The following is a 16,874-nucleotide window of genomic DNA, read 5'->3' as shown; positions in this document are numbered from 1 at the left end:
GGTACTGTTGTCGGTGCTGACGCCCAGTGAGTGGTACCGGAAGAGCTCGGTCAGTTCGGTCTTGCCCGGCTCGTGCAGGGTGGAAAGCACCTTTGCGGTTTTCTGCAGTCGCCGATAGAACTGTCTATGCGAGACAGCGTCAACAAACAGGAACATCACGTTTGGCCGCTTCTGAGGCGCGCCCGGGTGGTCCTCCAAGTGCTCGGTCGGGCTGCGCGTATCGGCGGGCGGCGTGAATTTCGGCAGCTCCGAGGGCCGCGGGCTAACCCTTGTTACGATCTTGCTACCTGTACCGCACCGCACCACCACGGCCTGCGTGCCCGGATTGAGCTGCATTGGCTTTGTGTACGGAACATGTGTTGTGCGGTCCAGCACCCGGTGATTGAACACCTGCCACTTGGACTTGTCCTTGAGCGGCCACTCTCTGGTCTCCGGCAGGACATCGACGTACACGGAGCTTTGCGAGCAATTGACGCTAAGCAGACCTTCGCCATCGATACTCGCCTCGAATTTCAAATCCTCTGGCTTGCACGTCATGCTGCCAGCCCAGAAGTTCTGCGTGCCTGCCGGCAGCAGATCGACCAGCGGGTAGTTGTTTCCTTGCCACTGACACTCACCAGGAACTGCGCGCATTCTGTCAAACATCCCTTGGTCAAACACCGCAATGTAGTGCCGCAGCGCCACTGTGACGCCGCACGCCAACCCAAGAACCGCCAAGAACAATATCGCCAGGAAATGCGGCACTGTTGTGTACAGCACATAGAGGCTGACGATGACCAGATTCAGTGGCACGTAAATCAGCAAAAACACCAGTAGATTGTAGAACCCATGGTGCTCGAACCGCTCGCCATGGTCATACACATACAGCAAAACAAATAGCGCCAGTGCCATGGTCACAGTTGTTTTTCGTGTCGTCGGGCGCATCCGCCGCGTATACAGGATAACCGTGATCGCTGTCAATGAGAGCACCGAGACCAGGATTTCGGCCCCCATGATACCGAGGTTTTCGTTTATAAATAGAAGATCGCCGCCCTGGAGACTCAGCAGGTATGAGGACACCCAGGTGCAGGTCAGTGTGAACAACACGATATTGAGCGGGTGCTTTAGTCGCAATGGAATGCAGAACGACACCAGGCGAAGGAAACGCCGCGACTCGCTGGCCTTTTGGTTGATATGCGGAAGCAGATAGTCTGTTGAGGCCTCCGAGGCCGACCGCGATACAGCCGAAAGCTCGACAAAATGCTCGGGGGCAAACATTTCCTCGGCTTTGGAATCTGACTGCATCGATATGGAGTATCGGATATTATACGCACTAGTGGATCCGCAGACAGCTGCTTAGCACAGATAGGAATGTAATGAAAGAGTGATGCTAAAGGAACTAGGGGCACTCTCGAAAAGAATAAAAAAGGGCTGTCCAGTTGGCTGTTTGGCGAGGGAAGAGGGCTCCAGACTCTTTCTAATATACAGCCGCTATGGCGTTGCACACGCTGGCACCCCGCGGTCACCCTCGGAACTACGTCGGCTGTTCAGCCTCCCATGCGCCCGCTCGCTCCTACTCCCCCCAACTAGCCACCCTATCTCCACCCACCTCTGACGCATTTTGCGAATACACAATAAGCTAAGAATGTGTGCTCCAAAGGTGGCTCGCATTTCCGCCATTTGTTTCCGCTCTACAGAACCTTCCATACAGCAGTCTTTTTTCACTCTTTTCCATCCGGCACGGCGCTGAGAATCCCAAGCGAAGTCTTGCTGTCCAGCATCGTTTGGGATACTTGGTTTTTCCGCTTGTGGGCATCTTTCAGCAGTTGTCCACTTCGGCTTGCCAAATCGCGGATACGCTCACGAATGCCGCCGAGGTTGTGCAGCAGGGCCGTGGGTGGGGTACTCAAGTGGCTGAAAGAAGCAATGCTCGGTTGCATGACTTTTCGTCAGTTGAAAGCACATTGGCAAATGGTGTTGTTGAATGGTTTGTGTCATTTGGGGGGAGCCTGGATAAAGAGCGCGGAGGGGGGAGCAATGACGTCCGAGAAAAGCAAAAGCTTGTCCGACATGATGCAGAAATTGGTGCACAGCATCTCCCGAATATATCTGCAATCTTTGTCAGAAACTGCAGCATTCCCACCCTATCAATTGAAATGCCAAGACATCCCAATACAGATCATCCTTTAAGGTTCACCTGCTAAGCCAAATCGAGTATATGGGGGATACTATTATGTACATTGAAATTAGTGCCTAGCAAGTTTCTCACCCCTCCTTCCAGGTGTGGCTGCACTCGGAGTTGCAGCACTTGAAGAAGATGGTTGCCGGCTCATCGAGGGACCGGAGCTGGATCTGCATAAAGTAGGCTCGTTGGTGCTGGCACTTGGGGCATGGTGTCTCGATCGAGTCGACGTTCTTCCACGCCTCCTCGCCGCCCAGCACATCGTCCACCTCCTTGCGCTTGAGGATTGTGCGTGAGATCATCTGCCGCCGGATCGGGAACTGGTACGGACACGTCTGGCACACCAGACACGTCTCGCCGTTCTCGCCGACGCCGTTCTCCACCAGGAGCAGGTTCGAGCACGACGGGCAAAAGTGCATTGCTGACTGAGGCTGCGAATCGGGGGGGGGGGACGAAAAGCAAAAGAGAGCAAGGTGGGCGAAAAGTGTGGCTCCAAGAGCACGAGAAAAGGTCGGGCTTTGGCGGCGCAGCCAATCACGGCTGTGTCTGGGGGAGGGGAAGTGCCAGCTGCGGTCAGCTGCTGCCTAAGGCCAGCCGTGATCCGCGGCGCCTGGTGAAACGCCCTTTATTTCCCAACCCCCGATTTTCGAATCCATCCAAAAATGAGGTACGTCGACGGATACGCCGCGGAAATAGTGCGCCGGAGCTGCTGGAGCCGCTGACGGATTTTCTTTGTGGGTGACGGACCGAGGCAGGGGCATGCGCGCAGAGGGCAGAGGCGGCAGACATTGGGCCGGAATCGGCATTGGCCTGCGTGCACCCTCAGCCTCGGCACCTTCCCACTCAGCAGCAACCAGCACACGCACATTCGCACATATGCGCATGCATGTACGCGTCTATGCACGCCTGTGCACCAAAGAGCCCTTTCACACAGCCTAATTCACCCCACTCTACAACCACTGCTTCACCACACCCTGTAGCGGAAGCAAGATTCAGGTTGCTGCTGTGCGCGAGGAGGTCCGTGCCCTCCTTGCTGCGTCTGCCGAGAGCAAGCGCAAGTTTGTCGAGACTGTCGAGCTCCAGATCGGTCTGAAGAACTACGACCCGCAGCGCGACAAGCGTTTCTCGGGCACCATCAAGCTGCCCCACATCCCGCGCCCCAAGATGACCGTGTGCATCCTTGGTGACGCCCACGATGTCGACAAGGCCAAGGCCATCGACATGCCGTTCCGCTCGGTCGAGGACCTCAAGAAGATGAACAAGAACAAGAAGCTCATCAAGAAGATGGCTGCTTCGTACGATGCGTTCATTGCCTCGGAGGCCCTCATCAAGCAGATCCCGCGTCTGCTGGGTCCTGGTCTGCACAAGGCCGGTAAGTTCCCCACCCCCCGTGTCGCACACCGACGACCTCACTGCCCGTGCCGACGAGATCCGTGCCACCATCAAGTTCCAGCTCAAGAAGGTTCTGTGCCTGGCCGTTGCCATCGGTAACGTCAGCATGGAGGAGGACGAGGTTCTCGGCAACATCATGCTTGCTGTCAACTTCCTGGTGTCGCTGCTCAAGAAGCGCTGGCAGAACGTCAAGTCGCTGTACATCAAGAGCACCATGGGCAAGCCCCACCGCCTGTACTAAGCAGCGCATTCCTCTCTGCCCCCCAGCAGCCGTGTCCATCTAGTGGTTGTTTGACGCAGTGGTTCTGAGGGCAGGGCCGGCTATATTCTGGCGACTTCCGCTCAACTCTTTCACCTGTACCAAGTTCACATTGGGAATATTGTACAGTTACCAAAGCGCAGTTCCTAGTTTCCTCGTCCTTCTTTCGTGTGGCGGCTGTCCTGTTAGCAGGAGGGCTTGCCACCGGGCGTGGAGCTGGATACCTGTTATCCACCTAGGGCGCGTCTCTTGGGAGCTTTGTAGCTGGTCTCTTTTCTCTGAGTTGCTGCTCAAATAAACACGCTGTTGGACATAACCACCATGTCGACCACGACTGCAATTTGTCAATTCCATCACCCCCCACCACTGCTGAAGTCGGTGCATATATGATGATTGCTGCTGCTGCTGCTGTACCATTTCTAGAAATGCCTTGATAAGCTCTCCATCAGCTGCACGTGGGATTTGACATGTTTGTTTACAAAACTGTTGGTTTTTTGTCTATTCGTCCCTCCCTCCCTCCCTCGCCTCCCTCAGTAGGCCTATGTTTAATGACATATACCCCCCTTTGGTTCAAACAACACATTTCTGTCTGGGCTGTGACAATGCCTTGCTCAACAGAATGCTACAGCATATAGCCTGCTGCATTGATCCCTCGTCCTTTACTTTGCTTAAAACCATCAGCACCTGGGCACCTTCATGCCACCCATCCTGCCACGGCACATTCCCTTACTCCTTCGCCTCTTTGTAAGACATTTCCCTCTCTCCAATACCCTTTAACACGAATAAACCATGAAGGACTACGCTGGCTTATTCGACGCCATGGTGGCAAATATCACCGCCCCACCTCTATCACTTGATGAATTCCGCCTGTTCGTCTCTCGCGATTCGCAAGCAAAAAACGCGCTTGCATTCTGTGAGTGGTACCAGCGCTATCGCACTGTATATTTTGACCGCAGCGGCGTGCAATCACTACACAAGACAGCAACTACTGCAGCTAGCTCACGTCCTGGAATACCCGAGCAGTTTGCGCTGTCGAATTCCAACTTGTCGTCGCTGAGATCAGCCCGCTTGCCTGTTGACCGTATCTCGATGCGGTCAATCTCGGTACCAAATTTGCGATCCCGTGGCTTGAATGCCGCAGCAGCCTCTGGCAGAAACATTTACACGCTCAAGGCACACAGCTTTACAGATCTTCATCAGGGTGCTGCTAGCCACGGCCGCAGCACGATCAGCTCTGGAACCACGGACACACAGAGCTCATCCAGCCTACATGCAGCTTCCTTCGGCCTACACCAGGCCAAGGAGCAGGGAGCCGACACTGACCAGGAGAGCGTTTCTGAGGCTACGCCAGTTGCCCACGCTGAAACACCCGCAAAGGCATTGCTCAGTTGCCGGCGACACTCACTACCTGCTACGCCCTGTGACTATGTGCTCGAGTCTGAATCCAAAGAGCAGGAGGAAAACAGGCAGCAAATACAGTCTCTACTTGTCCTGGAGTGCTGGATGCGATTCCTTGACGACAACGCCGCCGAACAGTTGGTCATCCCAGATGCTGAACTGCGGTTTATCAAGGAGCGCCTGCCGCTCAGCATCACGCATCTAACGCGGCCACTGCTCTGCCCAGGCGACATGATTTCAGCCCGGTCGTCAGCCTCAGGCGCCAAAATTAATTCAGCAGCAGCGACAGTTGCACAGTCGCGTACTGGCGACGACGACTCTATTGAAACCGGAAGCCACGAGCCGCAAAATCCTCGTCGCATGGTGACTCTTGGCCTGGTTACCCAGCGCTCGCTTCAGTTCCAGCAGCCCGATTATATTCTCAAGCGCAACTTCGTCTCTCAAGTCCAGCTGCGTCGGGTTAATCTGGACCAGGTTCAGTCCCCGCTGTCGCTTAAATTCGGAGTCAAAGATTCCGACTCTGAATCTGACGATTATGCTGAGGTACATGCAGCTGCGCTAAATGGCTCAACCACTGCAAAGGATTTTATTGCTGGCATTCGCCGCATCTCTACCATGCCCACCATGAGATTGGGAAAGATGATGTCCCAGCTGGCACTCAACCCTGACGCTGATTCGATATCGCCTACTGAGGCGACTGCAATGCGCACTCAACGCCTCATCTCTGTTGGCGAGCTCCGAAAACACCACCCTTCGTTACGTCCTCGCCCGCCTTTCGTGTCTGTTATCTCTGGAGGCAAGAACGTCGATATTCTGGGATACAAACCGGTTCCACAGTCTATTTCCGAGCAGCTTGAGCCAAACGCTGTTCCTCCAGCTCTCTTTGACACCATTGCAAAGCTAGCAACGGCCCACCTTGTTGCCAACCACTTTCCAGACTTTTGCTGGCAGGCGTCGCAGAACATTTCGCGTAAGGAGGGTATCATCGGTTTAACCGCTGCGTTTATGTCGCTTTTCGTAGGCCTCGCTGTAGCCACTGCCATGACGCTGGGCCATGTGCACACCGCTTGGCGAGTATTTGCCCTCCCGTTCCTATTTGCTGCCTGCTCGATTGGCGTGGTTGCATGGCGACGTGTCAGCATCTGTCTGTGGTTTATGCGCAGGCGGTCGACGAGAATTGTCAAATCACACATGCTAACCCGTACTCGCGATCCCGAGATGGCTGTGCAAACCGATCCCAGCCAACAGGGACTCGATCTCAAACGTGTGCGTATCATCACAGGGACATTCGTCGACCCGTACCAGGCCTGCATCTCCGGCACTGTCCTTACCGGCTGGCAGTACATATCTGGATCCTGCGGTAATATAGTTGCAATTCCTGCCGCTGTCTCAAGTCCTTCATTGTGGTCGTACCAGACCACACTGATGCCTGTCAACAGCTTCGTGAGTAGACTGGTAACACTAATGCTGCGCTCACGGTGCATGGGCAGCTCATGGACGATTGACCTAGACCAGCACTACTACGAGGTAATTGAGCCCGAGGTGCTACACGACCAGTCCCGCACTGTTCTTATCGAGCTTGCTATCATACTGGTGCTCTTCACGATAATCGCTGCGATTGTATTTGTATGGTGATGTAATTTCATATGGGGATGGCAATATACAACTACATGTTCGCTGCCCTTTACAATGATTTAAGCGCGTAATATTTCGTCATACAGCCGACGCTGGTGCGCCCGAACTTAAGAGCCACCTGGTCCCACTTGATGCTCGCATCGGTTGTGTAGATTTCCTGAATATGTTCAAGAAGATTGCTCTCCTCGCTCGCCTCCCATGGGCGAATGTTCTGCCTGCTCATAAATATCTTGGCTGACGAGCGCTCGCGGCTGCTTGGCTCACGCAGCACCGGCCGGACCATTGTCCCATCTGTAAGCACATCGTCTAGGCTGTCGAACATGTCGTCGGCACTGGCGCTGCTTGATAGATCAAGCGTTTCTCGTGTGCCGTGCGTTGGCATGGTGCGCTTTGAGGCAGCTCGGGGTATTTTGCGGCTTCGCAACAAGCTGAGAAACTCTGATGTGTTGTGTTTGTTGGCTGTGGGCCAAACTCTGCCATTTGTACCGCCTTGGACATAGGTCGCAGGCGTGTTTTTCTGCTGAGAAGAGTGCATCGTCACTTTGGTGGCCATGCTGCCCGCACCCTTGCACCCCGTGTCCCTGCGCAGCCGCCGCTTACCAGACTTTGGTGATAGGCATGTCGAGTCGGACATGTACCCAGAGAATATGTCGTCCGATGGGCCGTCTGCTGCTTCGGAGTAGATTTCAATTTCAGGCAAGCTCATTGTGCGCTGGAGCGGGGCAAATTCTGGAATCGATGTTTTTGTGCGGTGGAGTAGTGTCAGTCGTCTGCCGCTTGTCTGTGAAGGGATGCTCTCTGGCTGACTACTGAGGTGTCGTAGGTTTAGTTTCCACATTTGCCGCTAGTTAACTGGCTGAATTCGAAGAGATAACAACTAGAGCGCAAATTGAAGGAGGGAGATAGTAAAAAAGGTGCAGCAAGAAAGAAGGCAACTACCAATCACCCAGTGCGCCAAGTTTTGTCTGCAGTGGACCACACCGCAGGTGCATACCGCTGAAGCCCATATCCACGCATGGCCAGGCCGTCGTAGCCATGCCATGCTGTTAGCTGGCACAGGCAACTGAATCTAGGTTTAGCCCTCTTTTCTCTGAAAATCTCGGAACCCTCAGCCACCTATCGAGCGATGACTGCAAGCCAGACTCACACACGGGAGCTGAGTCTTCGAGCGCATGCTCAGCTCTTCATTAAACACGCCCTGGCTGCGGAATCGCTATCCAATATTGGTCTGAGTCAAGTAGAGCCTGCGGAACCCTGTGCTTCTCGAGGCTACCCCCATCGGCTCCAGATCAGCGACACAAACAACCCAAACATCAGCCATAGCCTAACCTTTGGACACGTACGAGTGTATGGCACCATCGTGGGCAAGTCAGTGGCTGAGATCGATGCGCGCAGATGCACATTTTACTACATTGACGATACAACTGGAATCATCCCATTTATGCTGTGTCCCTGCACGAGAGAGGGCTATGGTGATGATTTGACAGAGAAGAGCGAGATGGAAACGCGGTTGTCACAAGGTCGAACATCCGACGGCGAGCTAGCTGGTACCTCTTTAGTTGTGATGGGCCAAATATGCCACTCCTCGTTCCCGTCAACCCAGTCATCGCGAACCAGCTCCAGCTGCTCTGCTGACCAGCCGACAACATGGATTCGGGGCCACATGATCGACATAAAGACAGACCCAATGTCGGATATTTCAGCCATGATGGATACACAACACATGTTTGGCTACTATTTCCCAAGCTATGCCGACTTGCCTCCCTATAATAGCCCGCAGTATGAAGGGCTAGGTGGCAGATTCCCATCTCAGAGCATGCGCTCATTTTTGCAGTCGCAGCTTTCACAAGCACCTTGCGGAGCTCGGACGTTCAGACAGCAGGAGACTAATTCGGCTGAACGTGAAACATGGCAGGCCGACCCTTGTAACCAATGCTGAAACGCAAATGTATCCCCAGGGTGTGACAAGCAACTCTGAATTGCATTTCTCACCACATCCGCCGTCAGCAAAGCGTGTAAGAATCGTCCATTTAGACGATACTGAGCCCTATACCTCAAAAGCGTCGCATCCAGCGGATCAGTCCTCGCCCACATGTCATATACGCAAGAAACCTCGTAGTGAAGTGATATCTGAGCGACTGTCGAGTGACTCTCTTGATGCCTTCGATATTGGTGACAACACGCTCTTCGGAAACTTGGATGCCCTGGATACACTGCTGCCTAGCGAAGTGCCAGCGGTGCGGACACTTTTGCAGAATCAAGGCAATTCAGCCACACACAGTGTCTTAGTTGCTAAGCTGGTTGAGATTGGAAGCAATCCCGAAGAGGCTATCGAGGATATGCTTTTGGCAGGAGTGCTGATAAAGCGAGGCGATAAATACTCGCTTGTCTGAGTGCAATTTGTAGTACATATTGAAGGAGATGTTGGATTTAAAAGAACGGCAGCTGGAGTAGAACTGATAAACTAACAGAAAATGACGCATGGGTATTCTGAATATTAACATCGCAGATATATTGACAAATTGATGTTGAATCAACACACTGGCCTCCTGGTTGGTACAAGCATGATGATAAGCCAGTAGGCGAGAACACCAACGTGCCAAATAATCAGCTGAGGAAGAATCGCATGGGTGCCAGTGTGCCACCGGATATATGAGGCGCCCGTACCCAACGAGTTAACTCTAGTGGGCAAGTGGTTAGATTGCGGTACAGCCTCGAATGTACTGTGGGCACAGGGACGGATGGATGGTGATTGTCGCGTCGGCAAGACACACGGCTCCGGATAATGTGCCTCTATATCATCGCACAGCTCTTCTGGTAATTTGGAATAGCGAGAGCCACTGGGCAATGGAACTGTGTGGCGGCTGCCCACACTATTCAGCAGCGAGAGGGATACGCTCTGAACTGTCCACGGCGCAATAATTGCAAGCTCGTTTGCATCAAGCTTGTCTATTTGTGACAGCGTACCTGTCGATGAAATGTTCTGGGAAACAGGCAGGATATCTGTGAAGCTGGAGTCTGTGTTAATGGCGATAGTCGATAGTGTGTGGCATTCGTGATGAACTAGCGGTGGGGCTGAAGGACTTGCAACCATGGTACCTGTAGAGCGACTGTGTGCAGGGCGGGGCTGGGGAGCGATCTCCGGGAACCCAGAACAGCCGTCTAATATATTGGCAGCATTTGAATCAACTGAGAGGGTGAACAGACGGCTATCGGTGTTGGCTGGAGTGCCTGTCACATTATATGTGTCACCAGCATGTGTGGCTGTAGACACGGCCACGTTGGTATTCGACAAGAAATCCATCTGATGTACCTCATGATCACACAAATATGACGTCGGCTTTATGCTCCCAGTATTCGACGTGTGTAGCACACGATGCGTTGGCTGTTTCTTGCAAAGGGCACGGAACAGTCGGACAAAGCATCGCTCTGGACTAGAAAAGAAGGCGCTGCAGGTAATCCCACCAATCGACCAATACGTGAACGGCAGGAAAATGAGACGAAGTTGGCGGTGGCAGACCGGCATGGTCATGATCAGGACTACACCGACTGTTAATATAGCAAGAAGGGCTGACCACAGAGCCGGGTTGTAGCTGCAACGCTGTTTTGCGTGTTGGATCCGGCTCCATTTTATGTATTCGGGGATCGTGCTGTTCTGAACAAGGTTGGTTATGTGGTCAACTGCGGGTGCGAGAAGTGATGGTAGAGCTTCTGAGTCAATACAGTTTGCGATATACTGCTGCATGCTGTCTGGGATGTTGATCGCAAGGGCGGCTCCAGGCAGTATAAAGATATCGGCAATGTTAGTTATGCGCAAGCTCATGGCTTCCAAATCATTCGGATCTAGCTGACCTGTCTTCACATCGCTGAGAAGGTTGTGGTAGCACTCCAAGAATGACAAGTTTTCGCTACTGAGCTCGACAAATTCAACATACCAGCGGAACTCATGGAGCGTGTATGGTTCAGGTGCCTCATCATCGAGAATGTCCTTAACCGCGAAGCTGTTATGGTACTGTTGACGGTGGTGACTACTGCTGTTTCCTATTCTCATGTGCAACGAATGGAACATACTAGCGGAGCTCGCATATGTCGGTGGTGTAATATGGATGGCAGTATATGATGTCTACTGTATATGTCGGGCAGATAATACAATTTAGCGAGTTCCTGATGATATAACAAGTGAAGGGAAGCAATAAATGGCTATGAAGTAGCAAGAGAGGAGAGATTGGTCGTTATATAAATGCTCTGGAATATACAGGATCTCCAGAGTCTGGTGGCAGAATCCAACGTGTTCGACAATGATAGAATGGTTTTTACTTGCAAAGTGCTGAGAATGGGGAGGTCAACTTGAAACCGCTGAATTCAGCATAGGTGGTGTAAGGAGACTCTCAGCAAAACCTTTATAGGAAACTGGCCTTCCACTCTTGTACACCATAGCTATCTACCAAGAAGTGGTGTGTTTTTATTATTACTATAAACATTCCCCACCCCGGCAATGCTCAGCCAACAAAAAAGCTCACCTGCCACATCTGGCCAGAGAGATGAAACTGAACCTTGGAAACTCATTTGAGATGCTCCCTCTACGATCAAATTGTGGCGCTAGGCTAGTACAAAAAATTGCGGAATTCCCCAGTTAAACTAGCTGCTTTGCATCGAATGTTTCGAAGAAAAAGCAATAGCCGGCTTTGAGAAGACATTGATAGTGTTGTCAGTTAACTAGGCTGGCGCGCCTTCACAATTGGAGCTCACTGTGTAGTCAGCACACGCTTTGCTGGTTCCCGCAGTCCATGGCTGGCCACGATGGGTGCTAGGCAATTGGCTTTTTGGATGCGTGTCTCATGACTGGTGAAAATTTGCGACTGAAAAGCATAACTAGATGGTCTCACGATATAGACTGCATAATCTTCAGCAGTGGTGGGGGGTGATGGAATTGACAAATTGCAGTCGTGGTCGACATGGTGGTTATGTCCAACAGCGTGTTTATTTGAGCAGCAACTCAGAGAAAAGAGACCAGCTACAAAGCTCCCAAGAGACGCGCCCTAGGTGGATAACAGGTATCCAGCTCCACGCCCGGTGGCAAGCCCTCCTGCTAACAGGACAGCCGCCACACGAAAGAAGGACGAGGAAACTAGGAACTGCGCTTTGGTAACTGTACAATATTCCCAATGTGAACTTGGTACAGGTGAAAGAGTTGAGCGGAAGTCGCCAGAATATAGCCGGCCCTGCCCTCAGAACCACTGCGTCAAACAACCACTAGATGGACACGGCTGCTGGGGGGCAGAGAGGAATGCGCTGCTTAGTACAGGCGGTGGGGCTTGCCCATGGTGCTCTTGATGTACAGCGACTTGACGTTCTGCCAGCGCTTCTTGAGCAGCGACACCAGGAAGTTGACAGCAAGCATGATGTTGCCGAGAACCTCGTCCTCCTCCATGCTGACGTTACCGATGGCAACGGCCAGGCACAGAACCTTCTTGAGCTGGAACTTGATGGTGGCACGGATCTCGTCGGCACGGGCAGTGAGGTCGTCGGTGTGCGACACGGGGGTGGGGAACTTACCGGCCTTGTGCAGACCAGGACCCAGCAGACGCGGGATCTGCTTGATGAGGGCCTCCGAGGCAATGAACGCATCGTACGAAGCAGCCATCTTCTTGATGAGCTTCTTGTTCTTGTTCATCTTCTTGAGGTCCTCGACCGAGCGGAACGGCATGTCGATGGCCTTGGCCTTGTCGACATCGTGGGCGTCACCAAGGATGCACACGGTCATCTTGGGGCGCGGGATGTGGGGCAGCTTGATGGTGCCCGAGAAACGCTTGTCGCGCTGCGGGTCGTAGTTCTTCAGACCGATCTGGAGCTCGACAGTCTCGACAAACTTGCGCTTGCTCTCGGCAGACGCAGCAAGGAGGGCACGGACCTCCTCGCGCACAGCAGCAACCTGAATCTTGCTTCCGCTACAGGGTGTGGTGAAGCAGTGGTTGTAGAGTGGGGTGAATTAGGCTGTGTGAAAGGGCTCTTTGGTGCACAGGCGTGCATAGACGCGTACATGCATGCGCATATGTGCGAATGTGCGTGTGCTGGTTGCTGCTGAGTGGGAAGGTGCCGAGGCTGAGGGTGCACGCAGGCCAATGCCGATTCCGGCCCAATGTCTGCCGCCTCTGCCCTCTGCGCGCATGCCCCTGCCTCGGTCCGTCACCCACAAAGAAAATCCGTCAGCGGCTCCAGCAGCTCCGGCGCACTATTTCCGCGGCGTATCCGTCGACGTACCTCATTTTTGGATGGATTCGAAAATCGGGGGTTGGGAAATAAAGGGCGTTTCACCAGGCGCCGCGGATCACGGCTGGCCTTAGGCAGCAGCTGACCGCAGCTGGCACTTCCCCTCCCCCAGACACAGCCGTGATTGGCTGCGCCGCCAAAGCCCGACCTTTTCTCGTGCTCTTGGAGCCACACTTTTCGCCCACCTTGCTCTCTTTTGCTTTTCGTCCCCCCCCCCGATTCGCAGCCTCAGTCAGCAATGCACTTTTGCCCGTCGTGCTCGAACCTGCTCCTGGTGGAGAACGGCGTCGGCGAGAACGGCGAGACGTGTCTGGTGTGCCAGACGTGTCCGTACCAGTTCCCGATCCGGCGGCAGATGATCTCACGCACAATCCTCAAGCGCAAGGAGGTGGACGATGTGCTGGGCGGCGAGGAGGCGTGGAAGAACGTCGACTCGATCGAGACACCATGCCCCAAGTGCCAGCACCAACGAGCCTACTTTATGCAGATCCAGCTCCGGTCCCTCGATGAGCCGGCAACCATCTTCTTCAAGTGCTGCAACTCCGAGTGCAGCCACACCTGGAAGGAGGGGTGAGAGGCTACTGGCACCCCTCGTGTCTATACCCGTGCCATATGCGCACCAACATAAACCAGCTGTCTTATCGGTTAACAACAATGTAATTTTCGCATCTAGTAACATACCTGTATCTAGCTGCACATGCTATCACCACACTTGCTGCTTTTGCGGCACGGCCATGCACTCACACGACAGCATTGCCCGGGCGTCTGCTGTCGGTGCTCCAGTCATATGTGCACATAATTTATCGTGCAGCATCGATTGCGGCCATATACCTCCACCAAACAGCAGCAGAACCGATGAAAAGAGAAAAGGGCTGATGCACCCCTAACTGGACAAGGTGCCCCAACCGCATCCCTCGGTGCAGCAGAATCGCGGCGAGGATTTGGAAACACTATCATTGTACGTAGAGGCTTTATTGTAGGTAGTACGAGCTCTCGGACCTAGGTCCAACTCACTTCTGCTATCTCTATCATGCCTCTTATAAAAAGTTGTTTACCACGCACCTAGATTACCATCCAAAGTCGCTTATGTCCCCATAGCGCTACGGATCATTATGCTAGGTCACAATCTACCTCCCGAACCATATCTAAGCACCCAGGCCGCCAAGAGCAGCATTACCCTCAGCATCCTCCGCCACATGGTCCTGTTGGCAAGATAAAGCAAGGCAATAGGCGGGCTCGTGCTGCTGCAGTGGGCATCTCTGCCGCTTGTTTATCGATATCTGTGCATATTCGGTTGTCTGCACCAGGGCGCTGTGGCGAATAGAAAAAACCGTAGAGCAGATTTTTGCCACTCGGACACACTATACTCGGCCACCGATTTCTGGCACCTCCCTCACAATTCCCACCAGCTTCAACCAGAGCAGCTGATGATGCATGCCACGAGGCAAGAGGGGAGCCGGAGCGAATACAAGCAGCGACTAGCATTTCGCAACATGTAGATGCTACCTGTCTTGTGTCGATCCAATCGGCGAGCCACATCCCGTGTCTGGCGCTCTGTCATGCCATTATATGCCACCTAGTGCATCGGCGTCGATCTACACTAAGGGAGCCAGGTTTCAGCCGCAACCTCTCTTCCGGAAAATCACTCGTCTTTGCTATGAAGCGACAAAATAAACGGGAGAAGAGTGCCTCCTACACTAGCTCCCTCTGCACCAAGCTTCTCAATGGAATTGCAGATCTGCCTGCAGTTGCTTTCTCTTCGTTGTCTGCGTGTACCGGGCACGAAGCGAGATTTGTGTAGATTGATGGCCTCGCCGCCAGATGCCACCGAAGACCTGCTGCTGCTTCCTTTCGATTGACCATGTTAGCCTGGATACAGAGACCAAGAACGGATATATGTTGATAGGATGTGTGTGATATGCAATCACCTCGAAACTAACCACGCCGATTGGCCGGGAGTTGCCATTATGCCGCATGCTGGCATTCCCTTCCGCCACGCATGACCTGAGAGGCGCGAGCGGACGCCTCGTTTGGCTTCTGCGAAGAATGCATCAGCTTTGGTGATCGTTAATATATTCGTGCATGGGCTCTGACCTAAGTGCTGTGGTAATCGTTTGACAATGCCCAAAGTATTGCTTACTGGACGATGGCCGATAGTGGTTGCTGCCATGCATGCAGCCAGAGGAGCAGCCAACGCAGCATGCAGTTTTACAGCACTGGCCACAGTGGGAACAGGGACTGTTGAGAATTTTGTAGCGATGCCCCTCCAGTACTGCCGCCACAAGACAGGTCAGGTGGGGCGGCTGATACCTACGCATACTGCCTACAGCGGCAGCAATGTGAATGTACATATGCGTCCTTCTGCAGCTTTGGCGAATTGCCTCTGGAGTATACACTTGTAGGAGCAAACGGGAGTATATCCTGCTAAGCTGCAAGCTTTTGGTGCATTTCGTTTCCGAACTGGAGTTTAACAGCCTATAGCAGCACGTATCGAGCCGACCGATGTGTCTCTGTTTTCATTTGGATGCAAAGGATGCGACAACATGTTATCTTCCTGTCATCTATAGCGCACATGGTTTCTGAGAACAGACAGTTTACAAGTGTGCTGTTTGTGTTTGAAGCTGCCAGTGGAAGGCTCTAGCCAGCCGGTGGTGTCGGCAGGGATTAGCGACCGAATCGTTGGTGGGTGGGATACAGTGCGCATACAAGCGCGACTAAGGATTTGCGTCGTCGTGTGATGATGGGAAGTTCTGCAAAGAGGGCGATGCTTGGGCGTATACTAAATTTGGACCGCAACATGCTTGAAACCCATTTGTTCCCCAGTGCCAACGCGAGTCATAAGCACGAAATCTACGGCTATTAACTGCCCACTCACAAAGCGCCAGCCAACCAGCAGCGCTCTATCCACCGTTTATATGTTCCGTTCTTGCATTGAGTGGTATGTCCCTCACTTGCCCTGGGTAGATCTACAGCACTCCATTTAGTAAAGGAGGGCGCCCAAGAGTGCAAAACTGCCTTGTTGCATCTTCGAATTTGTTTGAGACCTGCAGCAAAGCAGTTTGTATGGTCCGCGCCCTCCAGTTCACACGCTCAGCGCTATGTACTTGTCTCCATCCAAGCCCCCGTTTTGTGGTTTTGGAACATGGATGCACGCCCTTTATACCCATGAATGGGTCTTGCACAGAGGATCTGCCAGCAAGAGAGGGAGCTGGGCACAATCACATGCACCCCTTGACAGCGGGCTTATCTGGGAGTATTGGCGCAGGTGGGGCCGGCCAGCTACTAGCGCCGGTCCCTCTGTCAAAGTAAAATTCCTAGAGGATCTGCTACCGTGCTTTTTCGCTTTGCAAAGCAACTGAGATAGCCACGCCGTTCAAATTGGTCTTGCGTTTAAATGACCTCTTATATATGCAGTTTTGTAACAGGCGTTTGTTGCTATAATGGTCATTGGAAGAACGGCCATCTACTCGTATATAAGGGTCGCTATTCAGTCAATGCCACAATGTGCATCCTGAAGCGCATTACCTGTGGCCGACCAACACCGAGCAGCTCATACCAAGGCAGATCGTTAGCCTGGCCAACAACACTGACGAAGAGATCAGTCCATAGTGGTTCAGATATACCTTTGTCATTCTATGGCTGGTGACTGAAAGTGCGCAATGGCCGCGACAAGCTGGACGGACATTGGAGGTTGTCGTCATAGGTGGGGGGTTACTAGGAAAAGGAGATCTACTTGAAACATCACCATGGAACTGGCTC

The 16,874-nt window shown here is 53.0% G+C and overlaps 3 protein-coding genes across 3 annotated transcripts; 1 reads left to right on the top strand and 2 right to left on the bottom strand.

The window, feature by feature from the left end:
- Window positions 1-2,238: 2,238 nt before the first annotated feature.
- On the bottom strand, window positions 2,239-2,595 carry DL89DRAFT_272426 (putative Rpc11-DNA-directed RNA polymerase III subunit C11). Its single transcript, XM_040888986.1, has one exon. The coding sequence runs from the start codon at window positions 2,578-2,580 to the stop codon at window positions 2,245-2,247; it is 336 nt and encodes a 111-aa protein (XP_040739243.1). The 5' UTR covers window positions 2,581-2,595; the 3' UTR covers window positions 2,239-2,244.
- Window positions 2,596-3,043: 448 nt separating this feature from the next.
- On the top strand, window positions 3,044-3,794 carry DL89DRAFT_297445 (60S ribosomal protein L1-B; the record flags this gene model as incomplete). The annotated part of the gene is made up of 3 exons (XM_040890749.1): window positions 3,044-3,049; window positions 3,152-3,553; window positions 3,591-3,794. The coding sequence occupies 3 exons, from the start codon at window positions 3,044-3,046 to the stop codon at window positions 3,792-3,794; spliced, it is 612 nt and encodes a 203-aa protein (XP_040739242.1).
- A 12,734-nt stretch (window positions 3,795-16,528) lies between these two features.
- Window positions 16,529-16,874, bottom strand: DL89DRAFT_188004 (uncharacterized protein). Its single transcript, XM_040883969.1, has one exon. The coding sequence runs from the start codon at window positions 16,814-16,816 to the stop codon at window positions 16,637-16,639; it is 180 nt and encodes a 59-aa protein (XP_040739241.1). The 5' UTR covers window positions 16,817-16,874; the 3' UTR covers window positions 16,529-16,636.

This window comes from Linderina pennispora (genome assembly GCF_002104995.1).
Source record: "Linderina pennispora strain ATCC 12442 chromosome Unknown DL89scaffold_99, whole genome shotgun sequence".
Taxonomy (NCBI): domain Eukaryota; kingdom Fungi; phylum Kickxellomycota; class Kickxellomycetes; order Kickxellales; family Kickxellaceae; genus Linderina; species Linderina pennispora.
Note: the sequence above shows the minus strand (reverse complement) of the source record. Positions and strands in the feature narration are given on the sequence as shown.

What these genes read in the sequence shown, in the direction of transcription:
- DL89DRAFT_272426 (XM_040888986.1), bottom strand. Translation starts at nt 2,580, where the DNA reads ATGCACTTTTGCCCGTCGTGCTCGAACCTGCTCCTGGTGGAGAACGGC.
- DL89DRAFT_188004 (XM_040883969.1), bottom strand. Translation starts at nt 16,816, where the DNA reads ATGACGACAACCTCCAATGTCCGTCCAGCTTGTCGCGGCCATTGCGCA.